Below are 18601 nucleotides of genomic sequence, written 5' to 3' on the forward strand. Positions count from 1 at the left end.
TGAGTTATTATTTTAAGGCACAAATCTGACTAGAATCTTGTTTTACCCAGCTAAGCAACTAAGCTCCACCACAAATGGCTCTCTCACTCCCCCTCCTCAGAAGGAAAGGGGGAGAAAATATGATGGAAGGGGCTCAAGGGTTGAGAAAAAGACAGAGCGATCACTCACCAATTATCGTCATGAGCAAAACAGACTCAGCATAGGGAGATTAATGTTATTTATTACCTATTCTTAATAAGCTAGAGCAGTGAGAAACCGGAACAAAACAAAACAAACAAACAACAACGAAAACACTAAAAAAACTTTCACCTTCCGCAGGGAAATGGGGGCTGTTGTCAGTCCCTAATGCTTCGTCTCTGCCGTTCCCTCATGGTCCCTTTCTGCCCCTGCTCCACGTGGGGTCCCTCCCACGGAATGCCGTCCTTCCCAGACTGATCCTGCAGCAGCTACCCACAGGCAGCAGCTCTTCAAGAACTGCTCCCACCTGGCTCCATACCACAGGGTACATCCCCCAGGAGCAAACTGCTCCAGCACGGGTCCCCAATGGGCAGCAGCTCCCCCCAGACCTCCTGCTTCTGTGTGGGCTCCTCTCCATGGGCTGCAGCTCCAGCTCGGGGCCTGCTCTTGCAGGGGTCCTCCACAAGCCGCAGTCTCCTCCAGGCCACATCCACCTGCTCCACTGTGGTCTCTCCACAGACTGCAACATGGAGATCTGCTCCATGTGGGACCCATGGGCTGCAGGGGGACAGCCTGCTCCACCAGGGGCTCTCCATAGGCCGCAGGGGAACTGCTGCTGCATGCCTGGAGCACTTCCTGCCCTCCTTCTTCTGCACTGACCTTGGTGTCTGCAGGGCTGCTTCTCACTCCTTGCTCTCTCAGCTGCTGTTGTCTAGAAGTTTTTTTTCCCTTTCTTAAATCTGCTCTCACAGCTGAAACCATCCCTTATGATGTAACATGGGCCAGCTTCTGTACTCTTCTCACAGAGGCCATCCCTGCAGCCCCCAGCTACCAAAACCTTGCCACGTAAACCGAATACAAACCTAAATCTATAAGATATTTCTGCTCTGTTTTCTCTGACAATAAAGGAGTTTACACCCTGGTTTTAAATTGTCTGATCTTAAGAGAAAATTAGAGTTATATCAGCAACCTTAGCTCTGCTTCCTAAACTAAACCAAGTGCCCCACCAAACCCTTGAGTAGGACACTGATTTCTCATAGGCAGATTTTTAGTTCACAGTTACTTACTCTTAGGGTCTGAATCCTAGTTCTCTGTCAACAACTGGCCACTCCATACAATTCCATCATCACCAAGCCTTGCCTTCAATGAGGGAATCTCTCACTAGATTCACTATCTTTCTCCATTAAGTGCATGATGACATCTGACAGTCTCTGAGAAAACATCACAAGAATTTAATTTCCTTCATCTTTACAGCAGCAGAAACTCTGTACTCCTAAAATCCAATATTTGGTGTAAAACTATTCTCAGTACTCACTAGTGATTTTCTCTCTCCCCTTTCCAAACAGTTAAAAATAGTTGCTTTTAGCAACCAGTATTCTTTGATGAGGCCCAATCACTCATTATAATTAGTAAAAGGCAATATGGCATTAGAAGCCTGGATTCCTCTGAGGGACGGGCTCATAGCTTTCAGGGCTACTGGTGGCTAGCTGCCACATGTATAAAGTTCCCTGCAGGTTATCATTTGTAAAATGTAAAATAAAATATTTTGTAATAATAAATACAATAAAATAAATGTAATATAAAATATTGTAAAATAAAATATTTTCCATCTGTGAGGGACACAGAATCAAACCTAAACAAGATTCTCTGGCAACTTAACTCTGGACCAAAACTTCTGCTGGCTTTCCTGTTTCTCTTCTTTCCTGTTTCTCTTTGATCTTTTTCACAAGTTCTTCCTCCTGTTCCCCTATAAAATTGTTGCACTTGTCTAGCTCTTCCAGTAGCTATCGATGTTACATCAAAAGATGCTGCAGCTCTGCTGATGCTCTTCCTGTTCTCACAGCCATTTCAGTAGCACTCCAACATCTATTTCTATCTTCAGGCTGTGACAGTTTGCCCAAGTTCTCCTCCACCAGCCTGGGAAAAAATCACTGCCAAATATTTTGCAAAAAGTCTTTTTCAGTCTTGTTCCTCAGGGCACATTTTGTTGACAAATTCAAAAGGACAACACAAAGCTATTTCCCCAGAGTACACATGCTGCCAGAGCTCAGAGGCCTTTTCCTCTGTCTCTCTCCCCATACTAAGGGAAGGGCAGACCTTCCTTCTTTCTTTTAAAACCTATCTGAATCATGAAACAGTCTTACTTTAACTGTTTCTAATCCCTTCGATAATTTCTCATTTGCTTTTGGAACAGAATCCTCTACACTTCTATTAACATATGATTTGGACTATAACAGTCATAAACATCCATTTAATAAAATCCTTTTTATTGATGACACAGAAAGAAAAAAAGAAAAAGGAAAAGGAAACGGAAAATAAAATAAAAAAAAAAAAAAGGAAAAAAAGAAAAAGGAAAATAAAAGAAAGAAAAAGACGCAATATGAAACTGTCCGAACTGATCAACCTTACTGTACAGGCAATAACCAGGGGAAGCAAATATGGCTTCTCTTTAATGTCCCTACAGTTCAAGCTGGTATTACATATATTTTAGAAGAAGCAACCTCTGCCTCAAAAGCTCTGTATTAAGTGTCTAACCTAGCTACCTTGCCCTATGCATTTTAAGTGACATTTTAATTCAAAAATACCCTGCACCTTTTCACTTTCTCACAGAAAAGGCTGATTATGAAACCTAAAGGAGAAAAAAGAAGAAGAAAAAAATAATAATAATAATAAAATGAATTTATCTTAGTATATATTTTTCTTTCAATTTGTCATAGGCTACATGGCTATTATTACAATTATTACTGCATAAGGAGTTACCCTATCATCTCAGTTCTTTTTCTCACTTATCCTTCACAGGTGTTTTAAAGCCAAGCAAAATTTTAATGCAAAACATTTCCACTATTCTCTCTTCAGAAAAACAGAAAATTTTAAATTTGACCAGAAAGGAGGACACAGAGTAACTGTCATTGGAAATATTCTCCCAAAATAAATAAATAAATCCACACACATGCAAATTAACTGCAAAGAGGCAAGTATTAATTAATATGCTCTTTGAATTCTAGACATTCTAGAAATCTTCATTCTAAATATTTAAACTGTTCCAAAAATTATTTTGAAGCCCCAGATTCTTATTTGGTGAGCAGATGAAGGAAGATTTTAAACTGCAAGTATAAAGTTGACTCAACTTGAGCTGAAAAATATTTCTGTAAAATGAAATTATATATATTCTTTGGACTGTGGAAAGACTAGCCTTTAACAGGATATTATATTTATATTACTTATTTCTAACTACATTGAATTACAGTATTTTGTAAAGATATTAACTTACTGGAAGATATTTACATACTACTAAGTTCCAAGTATTTATTGGAGAGAAATATTCTGGGATTAAGAAAAAGTATTGTAGAATCCATACTCTGCTGTTCAACTAAATTTATGGATACTTGAAAAAGCTGTTATGTATTCAGGACAGTAATTTTAAATTAATAGTTTTTGTTGACTAGGTAAAAAACGTATTAATAGTATGATTCTCAGCTCTATATGTGATGAAGAGGACAGACAGACAAGACGTGGCAGGAACTTCTTCATGAGATAGCAAGGAGAGTATCTGGACACAGAGCTAAGTAAAGGCCTTGTTTATTTAACTGTATTTGCAAGAATATAATGAAACAAGATGGTTGGACTATATTGAACTGGAACAAAGTCTCTTTCAGTCAGAAAGTGGAAAATACCTCTATTCAACTATTAAGCTCCACGTGAGGAGTTTAACAGTTGCTTTTAGTAAAAGATCCATGTATCTTTTTTGGCAACCAAAAAGGGAGTTTAGGCTGAAATACCTCTTAAGGCCAGAACATCTTGATCTATAAATCCATACTAAATCAGTTGCAGTTTTTCACGTATAACCTAACTCTGGAAGTCCTTTAAGCCTATTTTTTTGTGCAGCCTGTATCTCAATATAGTTTGAAAATTCTTTACATGACTAAAGTTAGTTGATGCACAAGGGAAGCAATACATTTAGTTTCCTCCTAAATTCTGTTACAAGTCAAAAGAACCGGCACTTGACTTCTTCTTTAAAACCCAGATGGCCCCATTCCTTTGCTATTCTCAGAAAATGTCATATGCATAAATGTGCTTCCAACAAAGTATTGCTCCAGTCATCTTCATAAAAAAGGTGTAAAACAGACTTGCCTTTTGAATAGGGAAAGGTTGAGGTTCAGTCTCTAATGGTTCAGATACAAACACCTCACCTGCTACACTGCCATGTCTGTTATACAGTAGAATTGACTGGGTTACCACCCCTTTCAATATTGGAACAAAACTAAGGCTATTAGACCAGAAATGTGAAATGTGATGTGTGCTTGTGTGGAGAGCAGTAGCTAGGGGTGTCAGACAAGCACCTCACTTTGTAGCCAGCTTAGGCTGAGGGGCTTTGGTGTGAAGAAGAAACTCTGTGAAGGTTTTGTTTGTTTGTTTGTTTTTGTTTTTCTTCTGACTGATAAGCTAATATGTAAAACACAGGTAAAACTATTTTAGGAAGACTACTTTTTGGGAGGACAGATACATAAAATGCAGAACACTGACTCCACTCCTGAAAATAAATGAGGATATGTTCTTAAATTTACTCAGGCTTTATACATAAAAAATAAATAAAAAAATAAATAAAGGCACTTGAGCATTCATCTTCTTTGGACTCACCCTTTGAAGGTATCTGTTACCTGTTTTGCATCAGCTGTAGTAGATGCAGTGAAGTACCCTCATGGTGCCAATATTTAGGACTTGAGCATTACAATACAATATAGAAGTGTTAAGTGTGAATTCTGAATTCTACCCAGTGAGCTTGGGTTAGTCTAATATGCTCTCTAACAGTTTGCTTAAGAATCTCTTTATGGTTTCTTATAATTTAGTCTTTATTAATCCATGTTATTACTTTTGATTACACACCAAAATATGTGTGCACTAATATAGATATCAGAAGAAATACTTTTTGGAGGTCTTACTGAGTGAACTACCAGTAGTGCTTTCTTTCAGTCTCATGATGCATGTCCTACTATTAAATACCTGCAAAAATTGACTCAGAGGTTAAAAATGAAAAACAAAAAAAAATGTATATTTGTATAACGAACTTAAAAAAGCAATTCTTTACATATTTCAATTTGCTGAATGTAAGTAATTCTGATTCCAATGTCCTCATTAAGTAGATGTGACTGTCTGCCATGAAGAGTATGATCCAAAGTCTCTGATATTCAAGGTAGACAGGTTTTGAGAAACTACAGTATCTGTTCCAGTATTCACTTTAGGCGCGATTCAAACTTAAATAGGGAATATTAATATTATATTTTGTAAATGTAAGAAAGTGCATGTGTTAAAAAATTCCAAAGTGACTATCCTTACAATTCAGATAAGATTTAGGAAGCAAGGCCTACATATCAAACTGAATAAATGGCAGAGCAAATAACAATCCCAAGTAACAGCAGATGAGTGGAAAATGAAACACTCTGCTGTACTTTCCCGACTGTATTCCAGTGTCCTTCAAAAAAAAAATAAATAAATCACAGAATCACAGAATCACAGAATAGTCTAGGTTGGAAGAGACCTCCAAGATCACCGAGTCCAACCTTTGACCTAACACTAACAAATCTGCCACTAAACCATATCCCTAAGCTCTACATCTAAATGTCTTTTAAAGACCTCCATGGATGGTGACTCAACCACTTCCCTGGGCAGCCTATTCCAGTGACTAACAACCCATTCAGTAAAGAATTTCTTCCTAATATCCAGCCTAAACCTCCCCTGGTGCAATTTTAGCCCATTCCCCCTCATCCTGTCACCAGGCATGTGGGAGAATAGACCAACCGCCACCTCGCTACAGCCTCCTTTCAGGTACCTGTAGAGTGAACAAAACCGCTCTCCAGCATGAGGCAAGTCTGCAGGATCATTACCAACACTTTTTTTTTTTTTTTTTTTTTTTTTTTTTTTTAGGCATATGCCAAAAAGTCTAACCATCCTACAGTGTTATCATCTCGCCTTCCAACAAGAGTCTCCAGGAGCTACAGGGTATCTTATTTCATAAACCAGAAATTTCATCAAGTTTTCTCATTCCTTTTAATCTTAAATAAATCATGAAATTGCTAAACTTCACGCTAAAATGTGAATTGCCATTGATTCCTGCAAAATTTTGTTTCATCATTTATGACTGGAAGTACAAACGCAGAGAAGCATGATGGTCGAGTGGTACTGTTGATACAGAAGTGTACCAAGGTGCTGTGATCTACAGGCCTGTATCACAAAAGGAGATTCACTGGCAACTTTAGCCAAACCAATTCTGCTAGGGTTTTTGTTTCACTATTTTGTCTTGTTCAACAAATACAATGGAATTTCAAAGCAATTATATATTCAAACTTCATAAAGCTCCACATAATTACAATACAGTAGTGAATAAAGGCATCTACTATCACAATATTTCATATCTCTGCATGTTAGATATATAACAAATTTGAAAATGCTGGATCCATTTTTTTTAATAAACAAAATGGTATTTTAAAGTCTTAAACATACATTTAAAAATACTGTTATTCAGTCATTTAGCAAAATTAAATTAGACAGATCACAGGTTCAAAATATGGCCCATATCTGGTTTATATTCCCTTGAAATTATGTACCTTGAAATTATGTACCTTATATACCAGTAACATTTTTTTTATTGCCTCTGAAATTTAACTGTTTATACAAAGAGGACTCACATTTACATACAACAAACACCCTTCTGTTCCAGACAACTAGAGGAAGTGAGAAACAGCACAGTTCAAGGACATCATGTATTTCTTTTATATATACACACAAACAAATCCAAACAATTTTACCAAACACATTATCCTGATATCAGGAGCTATCAAAGCAAAGACTCTGAATTATTATGTGTGCAAGAAGTGTTGGAGGAAAGGAAACTGGAAGGAAAATAAATATATTAACAATCTGTTTTTCCCCGGCCCAATAATGCAATAATGAAGATGACAAATACTTTTGCATTGAAGGTTTAAATTATAGGAATGTGTGTGGGGGGGGGTAATCCAACACCATAACTGTTATATCTCTCTGTATTAGAATTATAAAAAATTAGTATTAGAAAAAAAAAATAAATAAATAAAACCTTTTCATAGGAAAAAGAAAATATTTACAGAAGGAAATATTTTCATTAAAACTGTTATACTATGTTTACTATCCATTTGATCATGTATTTTAAAAGAAGCAAGGTTCTTCATATCAACATCAAGTACACAATTTTCTGATGCAATGCTTTCTGAACCCAATGGAACATCAATATAAATTTTCTATGTGTCCTTTTTAAATTCTGTATAATTTCATTTTGGTTCCCTTTCTTTAATATTTCTGTATGTTACATACAAATAAAAGAAGCATTAGAGAAGTCTAACCATTCATTTCTCAGACTCATACCAGATACCTAAGGAAGAGATTCTAACTGATTAACTACTGAAGAGGTAGCAATGTCTTTAAACTATTAAACTTAATAACTGTTAAAGGAGAAATGAAATAGCTCCTTCCTTGGTAATATCACTAATATTTAAAGCAATATGTGGAGTAAATAAAACTTATACTTTGAGACAAGAAGGTGGCATGGGGAGGAAACATGATTTATTAATAAATAGAATACTTTAAATTATACAATACAATAGTAGAAAACAGTGAGATTCATATACTCCTGTTCCAGAAAGCATCATATAAATATTCCTACCTGACCATTTGTTGTAGTTGTTGAATGACATTGTATTATATGAAGTATAATTCATAATTCAACTTGATATCATAATGTATTATGAATCCCAATAGTAAATTCCACTGGAATGTGAATAAAGTTAACTCTAACAATCATTTTATCATTATTTTATTAGATTACTACACTGACATACAATTCATTAGATGCTGTGGTGTCATAGGCACAGAAAAGAAATCAGTGGTCTTCATTTACTTTATATCATTTATACTTTGTAATGAAATGTTTCCTTTGGTAATTAATCAACAGCATTCATAAATCAAGAGATTTTATCTTGTTTATGATACAAGAAAACTTCTGAAATGTTCTTGAACTTGTTCAGTTCCTATCAGGGTTTACAAACTGCCACCTAAATCTGACTTCTCATGTTTAGTATCTAGTCCCCTAAGCATATAATTCTGAGTTATTTATTCAGGAAACTTAATGGATGTTTTCCCTATGTAATAACTAAAGAACAGTATCTTCAGCTTAGGCAGATTGTTATTTCCCGGTCTTGCACAGGACATAACCAACTTCACATTTACTACAATATTAGAAACATCTTCATGTTGAACATCTAGATTTGTTTCTACTGGAATTTCCATGTTTCCTCCAAGACTGAAGAAGCTTTCCTCTTAAACCTGACTCTAGTTTCCTACAAATTGTTATGGTGAATTTAAGAAGGCAAAGTTGTAGAAATATACTCTCCAAATACATAGTCATAATCAAACTAAGTGGTACCACATTGGATAATAACTGTTCAGTAAAGAAGAAAAAAGTCACTGACACTGACTGGTTTTGTTTGTTTGTCTGTTTTTTCTTCTCCCCTGAAGAAGAGATCTTCTGGATGAAAAAAAGCCATAGACATGAATGATAATTTAATCTCTTATTTAGCAGTGAGTAATATTAATAATAGAATAATACTGTAACATGTTAACTATCTAATGACTCCATTTCAATATTCTGTTCTACAGTTACAAATATCCTTAATTTTTAAGTAGAGGTAAAATGACATACTTTAGAAAGTACTTACATTCTGCATATTTTTGAAGCTGGGAGAATTCTCCAGGACTAAGGTTAACCCACTTCTCCTGGCTCATCATAATGGCAGTAATGGTCCTCGTTAAAAATCAGAAAAGCATTCCTTTTGACCAAGTTGATACAAACTCCATAAAGATGTGTAGTTTCAGTTCACAGTGCTTGAGGACTTGATAGGTGGCATTAGTCTAAAGTTTCTGATGCTATGAGCTGTTCCCAATTTGTTGGTTCAGCGGTGAGTTACAGCACTGTTAAAAGAAGGTCAAACATTAGATGTTTAAATACCAGTTCTACTACTAGAATAATTGTAGCTGATAAGTATTTTCTCATACCTGGTTTAGCTCAAAAATTGTCTATAATTAGTTTTACAATGTCTATAACTAGTTTTATAATAAATTTTATTTCCATATTTCCAATTGCTTATGTGCAGCATTGATCATGAATACCATGATTTGTATCCAATTATGCTGTTGCATAGTGTGGCCTTGTTAAAAATGCTCCAGAGCTTCAGTCTCCCCATGTGAAAATGAAATTAATTATATTTAGCAATTTTGTGAGAAATTCATGAGAGCTATTTAAATATTAACTGTTCTAACAAAATAGTAGGGGGTTGATTTTAAGAATATGTCACAACATTGCTGAAGACACTATTGAAAAAATCAAATATAATTAGCATGGTTGCAATGGTTCAGACAAAAAGAACAAATTGTGGGTACCATTTTGTTCAAGTTTTACATAATTTTTACCTCTGTAAGCAGACCTTACAAAGGCAATGCATTATCAACACCGCTCCTTGCGCAACAGGTAGGATACCTTTCATCTAATTTTAGCCATCTGGAAATCAGGTATCTCATCTGAGGTTGTCATCTAGGGCTCTCTCTTTAATCAGCAGAAAGAGACAGGCAGCCCAGACAGCAATTAATCCCTCCAGTTTCAACATAATCTTAAGATGTGATGAATTACCTTCTTGCAGTATTTATCTTTCTCTATTGATTGCAGAGGTTGCCTAGATGACAAGTTTAGACTAGAAAACTAATTTTAGACTGTAAGTGGAATCTCTTTATATGCCTAGCAATGGTGTTACTTACAAGGGTCAGATTACAAAGAGGAAAGGGTCAGATTACAAAGAGGAAAAATTCAGTCCTGAAGAGACTGACATAATAAAAGAAAAAGTTTAAGAGGAAAATGTTGGCAGCTGGGAGAGGAGGAAAAAAAGGTATCTTATCTCAGTTTGAAGAGATAGGGAACAAATAAAAATAAAAAGCAGAGTGGCTAGGAACAGAAGAATACATACATATATCTATATATATAACTCATTAACCCAATTATAGACAACATTTATTTATTTATTTTTCTCCCTGTCTCATATATATGAGTATCACTCCTGGACAAAGAAATTCAGGAAGACACCTTAGTCCCTAAGTATACTTTAATCGTTTAGGCCCTTCTTGGTGAATGTATATGCACCCTTTTTAATAGAAAGTAGCATCATCCAAATACAGTAACAGGTGTGCAACAGCCCATTTGACAGCTGCTCCCCCCCCCCCCCCTTCCCCCCCCCTTTTTTTTTTTTTTAATTTGAATCAGAAGACATTCTTACGCTCTCCACTTCCTCAAGTTAGAATAAAACATAAGTTAAAAAAGGTAAGATTTAGGAGCTGGTTGAACAAATAGCAAAAGCTAATAAGAGCATGGAGACTGAGATGGAAAAAGCAATATTAATATGGATAATGTTGGCCAAGAACGAGGCTCATCAACCTTTAAACATCAGTGAATCACTGTTAGTGCCAGAAAAAGGGGACTAACTACAAAAGCTGAAAGTAACATTCAATCAAAAAGCTATCATTCTGTCTGGAGAGCCTCAGTCCTCTTATTTATAACAAGAGAAAATAATGATGGTCAATAGAGGCATTTTAATCAAATTAGAGACGTTTCATTTCTGAAAGTTGATTAGATTGTATTGAAGACAGTTTTATTTCTTCAAATATTTTTTCATATTCTTGACAACTAATTAGGTTTCACTGAAAATGGTTTTATATTTGCATAGTTGATTTAATAGACTCAAATTTTTATACCATGATTTCATACAGTATAATTTTTTTTTTTGAATTAGAAACTACACTAGCTTCATTACTTGTAAAAGCTAACACTGCTGAATGCTATACTGTTAGAGATCATCTCAATTATTGAATATGAATATTTGTGATAGGAAGCCTACCATTACAATTGCTATGATTGGCAAGGTAATACCTGCTGTGGGCTCTAAACTGATCAGTCTGTTCACATGCAATATCTTTAGCTGAACTCTATCTGTAGGGATTGTTACATCCACACTACATGGACAGTGAAAATGAAAACTTTCTCATTGACTTCCCCTTCTCCAACTTCAGATCAAAATCATCTACTCTGAAACAAGACATTCTTTCTCCTTTTCCTGACATCCAGACTCACCCTGTGAACAGCACTGCAAGAAAAGGCAAGACCTGAATGAGATGGGAGAGCAATGGAAAATTTGTTATGGACATGGCAGTCCACAGGAAAGAAAATGGAATTTGTAGACACAAAGCCAACAAAGTTTTCATGGAAGACAATAAGAATTTAAGGCTACATTGTTATTCTGGTAAACTCCTCAAATACAATTCCTACCTTAAAAAGAGAAGATGTGGGGGATCTAGTGTAACTAATTTGGAGGTAGAAAGTCAATGAGGATGACTAATTGGTCTTTGGGCTGCTGCCAGGTTCTGTACATCACCTCAGTGATGCAGGAATATGCAGAAACATAATGGAGAAAATCCAGGGAAAAGAAATTTCATAGAGGCTTCCCTTTTTAGGGAACTATTAAGTTCTGCAGTAGGAGAGTCCTAAATAAGGAGAGGTAGTTTGTTGCATTTTTTTTTATTTTATTTTTTTTTGTACTTAAACCTTTTATAGTGTCCATATTCTATATAGATGACAACAATATAGCTGTAAGAAATCATGTACATTACATAGATGCCAAGGCTAAGAGCTTATCGATGCATATTTACATTATATATGTCTCATTTGCAAAGATCAAGATCACTCATATCTTACAAAAATTTCTTAACTTCTTTACAATATTGGTTTACAGCATCTTTTTCAGCAGAGCTTAATTTAAATGCCTACTTTTGCACATTATTTTAGTGCTTTCTCTCAGTACTTGAGGAAAGTCATGCAGTGAGAAAACTATACACAAGTGCATAAAGAAGAAAGCAGTTACAGGGATAATACATAATACAAAGAAAAAGATAGAAGAAAAAAAGAAAAAGATAAATTACTGCAAATAACACACTATAGTATACAGTTAAAACATACAGAATGGCAGGTAGGGAACTCTTCTACTGATTCTCCAAGAGTTTAACCTATTCCAGGAAACATGGATTTGTGCAAACATTTTGTTAGTATCTGCCTAGGTACAATTCACAGCCCTATCAATCTGACACAAAGAAGACCTCACAATTAAGAGAAATCAGGATATATTAATGAATCATTCATTTTATCACATAAATAATTATATTTAAAAACCTCCACCTGTCTACTGTGACTAAGATTATTATTGTTATTATTCCAGTCTCCGTTTTAAAAACTTGTTTTTCTTTCTGGATTTTTGGTATTATAGAGTTTTCCTGTCAAGATCCCTACCACTTCATGTAACCAAACTAGGAAACAAAGCTTTGTTAAAAATTCTACAAATCAGATTACTCAGCATTCAGACAATAATGCTAACACAGATTTACAGGAATTCACAATGCCCTTGAAATTCTCTGCTGCTCTGAAGAAACCAGCCTGAGGAGCAGAGAAGAGACAGGAATATAAAATGGAGGAAAAGATAATAGATAAGGGCATATACCCTATATGCCAGACTCAGCACTCTCATCATCTCATCACAGCTCATAAAGTCCTTGCTGCAAGGAAATAGAGTTTCTAGAAAGTTCAGGGAAAAACTATTACTCTCAGTTCTAAAGAAACAAATCAGTAATATTGGGTTCAGCTTTAAACATCATTTCCAGAGGATGATTGTGGCCTGTTCAAAGAGGCATGACATTCAACAAGGCAATTAGGTTGTACCAACCTGACACTGTGGCATAGGCTTAGGTAAGAGTGGCTGGAAAGTTACTTGGAAGAAAAGGATCTGGGGGTGCTGCTTGCCAGCTGGCTGAACGTGAGCCAGGAATGTGCCCAGATAGCCCAGAACGCCAGTGTCATCCTGGCCTGCATCAGAAATAGTGTGACCAGCAGGACAAGGGAAGTGATTGTTCCCTAGTATGTGGCCCTGGTGAGACTACACCTGAAATACCATGTTCAGTTTTGGGCCTCTCACTACTAGAAGGATATTGAATTGCTTGAGCACATGCAGAGAAGAGCAACAGAGCTGGTAAAGGGACTGGAAAACAAGACTAATGAGGAGTGACTGAGGGAACTGGAGCTTAGTCTGGAGAAAAAGGTTGAGGAGAGACCTCATGGCTCTGTATAACTACTTGAAACGAGGTTGTAGCAAGGAGGGTGAAAGTCTCTTTTCTCAGGTTACAAGTGATAGGACATCAGGAAATGGCTTCACATTGTGCCAGGTACATTGTGCCAGGTGAGGTTTAGATTGGACATTAGGAAAAATTTCTTCACTAAGAGGGTAGCCAAGCATTGGAATGGGCTGTTCAGGGAATTGGTGGAATCCTGGAGGTGAGACATGTGGATGTGACACTAAGGGACATGCTTTAGAGGTCAGTAGGTCAGACTGATGTCTGGACGTTATGAAGGTCTTTTCCAACCTTTATGATTCTATGATTACAAATATGTCCAGCTTCTTAACCAACTCAACTCCCTCCTGAAACGGAGGAATGCTTCTTCTGGGGTCCATCCTCACTACCGTGACTGAAAGCATAAAACTCTTCTTAACACATACCTTAAGGAGTTTTTCTTTATTAATTGTAACAGAAACCTGAAACAGCCAAGAAACTGGCCTTTGGAATTACATTTTTAACTTCCTGACAGCCCTGTAGAGATGTATATATCCCATGGAACTTTAACAGTAATTTCCAATTACTCCATAAAGTGGGGACAGGATAAGGTTGATGCCAAGAAGGGATGCAAGTGACAAAATGATGGATTTTAAATCAGAATCTTCTATTGTATATGAGAGTCAGAACTTCAAGTCATTTTTTCCCACTTTCCTTTAGATTACTGATTCAGAACATCCCTCCCACCATGTGGGAAATAGAACTGTTAAATGACTAATTCATTTAGCCTGTCATGAAAACCTTGTTTCAATGCGTTTATGTTTTTAGTAGGAAAGAAGGGCGCAGAGGTTGGAGAGGAGGAGGAGGGAGAACATGAACCCTAAGGAGACAAGTTTCCTTCCAGGGAAACTATAGTTCTTCACAACGTGACTGATTACTGATTTTTGACTGAAAAACAGGAATAAACAACACAGAATGTTTTCTACCTTAATTGCTCTGGAGGTTGAAGCAATTATGCTTTTCAGGGACTTTCTATACAGAATGTACTTGGCATTTCCTTCTGTTGGGTCCTATACCTTCACCATGGTTAGCTGGATCCTGTGATTTCAGTGTGGGTGATGTGGATTTTGCAAAGGAAAAATTTCACATGTCAGATACCATGTCACAAAACTATTCTCCATCAATCCCTGAAACAGGTAGAGAAAGCAGGCATGTTCTTTTTACAGACAGGACCAAATCATCTTTCCTCTGAACATTCAGTGTCATTTGTAGGCCTAGCAAACAATGGAAAAGTACTCTTTCGAAGAACACTTGCAGAGACAAACTCCACCTTCATGTGTAAAATACATTCTCTTGTGGTCATATATACTAATATCATATAGATGTTTAAGTAAGAGATTATTATGCACTATTTCTGCTTTATTAATTAAGCTGTTGGGATCTAAGTACATAATATTTCTTGGACACTGAATGGCCACACTCTCTATTGAACACCACAATATACTCTGCACGAAGGCTGCAATTGTCAGAGATAAACTATTAAACAAAACAAGAAAACCAAAACAAACCAAAAACCAAATATCTCTAATTCCTTGAAAATTCTGGCATTATTTATGGATACACAAGCCAATTTGTGAAAATATTATTGCAATTAATTTTATTCTTTGTAGAAAACAAAGTCTCTCATGTAGTTGAAAGTTTATCCTGAATAGTCTGGGGAGGAAAAAAATACAGTCAAAAATATTTATAAATCATCATTCTGATTTAATTACTCTCAAATACAGAAATACTATGATTGTTTCTAACTGCTGCTGGATCAACTGTATGAATGCAAAAAAAAAAAAAAAAAAAAAAAAAGAGAGAGAGAGAGAGAGAGATCCCATAGAAAAACACAACTATATTTTCCTGTATAAACTGAACCTGCATGTTTTATATAATACCCTCTCATTTTTCTATAGTATTTAGCATATGTAAAGTCATTTTAGTAATAGACATTCTTTCTCAATTTAGGAAAGGACACTTACTGGTGTAAATTATAATTCAGAAATATCAACTCTGAATAGTGATATACTGAAATCAGTGAAAATTTGTTTGCCAGACTGAAAAGATCTCTCTTTAAAGGAGTGACTTGAACAAAATTCAAAGCATGCATATTTTCCTGACTACTTTATCCCCAGGTGTACTAGTTCGGGATATGGAAACTATCCATTTAAATTTGAATATACCTATACGTGGGCAGTATTCCTGAGAGAAGCAATTATTGGAATTCTCTTCCTCAAATTATTTATATGGAATATATCAGCAAACACTGGGAATACATGCAGCACTAGGAAAAAAAAAATAAAAAACGACAAAAAAAAATGTGATATGATAAGCAGAATACTTAAATACCTAATAAAACATTTCACTAACACTAGTTTCTGTGACAGTGAGAAATACTAGCAACAAGAACTGTATACCAGTGTAAATTGATCAGAATGCAAGACAATGGTATCACTTTATATATTTATTTACATTTTAAATATAGACGTAGATTTTTATTTACATTTTTTTCACTTTGGTCTCTGCGTACCTTAGCTTTGTGTGCCAGGACTGCTTTACAAGCAATTTCAGATGGATCTCAAATATTTCCAACTTATTTTAGGCTTGCTGTTTCCAAGTTGCTACACTAAGCATCTACCACAACAAAAGAACTATACCTGTTTTTCTCAATGTTTTCTTCACTAAAAGAAATATTGAAATAAATGAAATCAAAGCAGTAAACTAGGACAAGAAAATGCCAGAATGTTTACGTGTTGATGTACTGTAGGTTTCTAAAGCCTTTCTTAAATATATAATTCAACTACATAATGAATAAACTTTGTTTTTGAAAATATATATATATATATATTTTTTCAGACTGGAATTCTTTTATACTTATGAAGGAAACAGTATATAATTCAAAAATCTTATTTAAATGAGAGTCATTGAGCTGTTACCAATGTTATAATGTTGTCCATCACAATTTTAGAAAAAAATATATTACATTCTTCATTTATAGATAATTGTTTATAAACCAGTTTTAAAAGTATGCCATTTTTACATGAAATTCTAATGACTCTTAAAAGAGCGAAATCACTAAGGCATATGACTTAAATGACTAAGGCATATTCTTTAATAAATGAAGCAAAGGAGGACAAGAAAAGCCCAGGATTCGACCAGTAACTATGTTATGTAGGAAGTTCTCAGTCATACAGCACATTTGGCTCCGCTGGATAAACCACTCAGTCAAGAGAATAAGTTACAAATCTTTCCACGTCATGCGCTACTATTTAGTTTCTCCACCAAAAACTCCACTGTTTCAAATAAACATATTAAAGCAAAAATCTTAGCGGCAACTGCTTCATTCCAGTCTGTGCTTTTGCCACCTTTTCTATGAAAATCAGCTTCAGAAGTGCACCCTTTGGTGGGAATCCTGTATTAATCTGCCCACAACTGGCACAAGTATCTGATCCCACGTTACCAGAGTGTTCAGCTCTTTGGCTAATATCTGTCATATGTTGTTCCTCTTTTCTTTCTATTCCCTCTCATGGGATGAACTGTAAATTCAGCATAACAATTAACTTCTGTTGGTAATCAGCTACAGTTATTATGTGTATAATTGTTTGGTTTAATTAATCTCTTCATATTTAGGTGCTCTAGGGGTGGTTACACTAGAGGAAGGCAAGGCTGAAAAGTTACAACTGGGAAAGATTTCTGACGATCCTTAATTTCCTGGGGCAGAAATTCCTACTTCATGCTCAGAAATAAGCCTTTGAAGAGATGCACTTTAGTCTTGTGACACAACTGTTCCACTGCGCTCAAGGAAAAGATTTGTTAACTGCTGTCCTCATTCCAAAGTTTTATGCACTTTTAAAATAGGCTGGGAACAGGGTACTTGAGTAGCTTCTAAATAATATGTGAATATATGAACCTGATTTAATCTTCAACAGGAAATCTGTGCAAATAATAGAGAACAGGTTAGCAGGCAGGTTAATGGATTTTGTAGCAGAAAGGCATGCCACATTGTTTTTTAGCTTGCCCATTTTTTTTTTTTTTTTTTTTTTTTTTTTTTTAGGTATTTTTCTCCCTCCCCCTGCAGGGAGAGCTCCATGCAGAAGTTATTGCAGTCCAGGGATATGAATAGCCGACGCTATGTCATTGTCCACTGGGATAGTGTGGAGCCTTCCAGACAACTACAAAGGATTTCATATTTATTCAATTAGCTTACTGTCACTGAACTCTTTTATAGCAATGCTACCAAAATGGATTTTGAAATTGGGATGAGCCCTTGCCTGCAGGAATGTGTATCCACAGCCAAAGTAAACTATGTGATGGCAGCAGCATCTCAAACTGCTATTCCCTGTTCATCCTCTCAGTTTCTGACATTCAAATTTAACTCCAAGTAGGCATTAAATTACAAGTTTGAGAAGGCTCTGTGAGCATTGTCACTTGCGTGTTCCTAGCACTTGACCTGAGGGCATGTCCACACTGCCACCAGGGGCACGGATGAAGCTAACAAAGGACAACTGTCCCATAGAGTCTTCTAAATACCTAAAAATAAATAATTAATCAGTATTTAATTGTACTTTTAATTAATAATGGTATATAATTGCACTTTCATGAGACCTAAGTTTGTATTCTTTTCCCATGGTGTTCAATATAAAGTCTTACTTTGTTAATTTGTGTCTCCTTGTATTTTACACATCTTAAGGGGGGTCTGGGGGGAGAGGGGGGAAGAATTGATCCTCTTTCCCTTGAGAATGTTTCTTGTCTTTCTTGTCTAATATATTACTCTTGTATTTTATATATATATACATTTATTCTCTGGAAAAAAGGCTCTGCCTTTCTGTTGTCTTTTTCCAGGATGTTTTTCTTCAGAGTTCTCCCTAATAGCTTTCTCTCTTTAAATGTTGCAATTAATTCTCCTCAGTTTTAGCTTATCTGAAATTCTTTTTCCCCGTAATTTTAAAAAGCAAAAGATACACAAGCTTGACACACTTCCTTCTGTTTCACATTTGAAATAATAAAGACACATGAGGGGAAAGGGGGAGGAAATTAGTCCATTCTGACAACATTGTTAAGCTTTACATTAGAAAGGCTTACCTATTAGAATACGGTAACTGATGAATAACTAGATATCAAAGGGGATTATTTATATAAGGACACCAGAACAAACACACAA

The 18601-nt window shown here is 35.7% G+C and overlaps 1 protein-coding gene across 17 annotated transcripts in view; it reads right to left on the bottom strand.

Annotated features, from left to right (window-relative positions):
- DGKB (diacylglycerol kinase beta) overlaps positions 1–18601 on the bottom strand; it is a 377456-nt gene that overhangs the window by 320977 nt on the left and 37878 nt on the right. For 16 of the 17 annotated variants that reach the window (XM_035317633.1, XM_035317628.1, XM_035317627.1 and 13 more), the window contains one exon: positions 8922–9174. In XM_035317633.1, the coding sequence (XP_035173524.1) occupies positions 8922–8991 (70 nt within the window). In that variant the 5' untranslated portion in view covers positions 8992–9174. Of the gene's footprint in view, positions 1–8921; positions 9175–11572; positions 11596–18601 lie in introns of those variants that run through there. The other variant, XM_035317631.1, reaches the window with a different exon arrangement.

This window comes from Oxyura jamaicensis, chromosome 2 (assembly GCF_011077185.1).
Source record: "Oxyura jamaicensis isolate SHBP4307 breed ruddy duck chromosome 2, BPBGC_Ojam_1.0, whole genome shotgun sequence".
Classification (NCBI taxonomy): Eukaryota; Metazoa; Chordata; class Aves; order Anseriformes; family Anatidae; genus Oxyura; species Oxyura jamaicensis.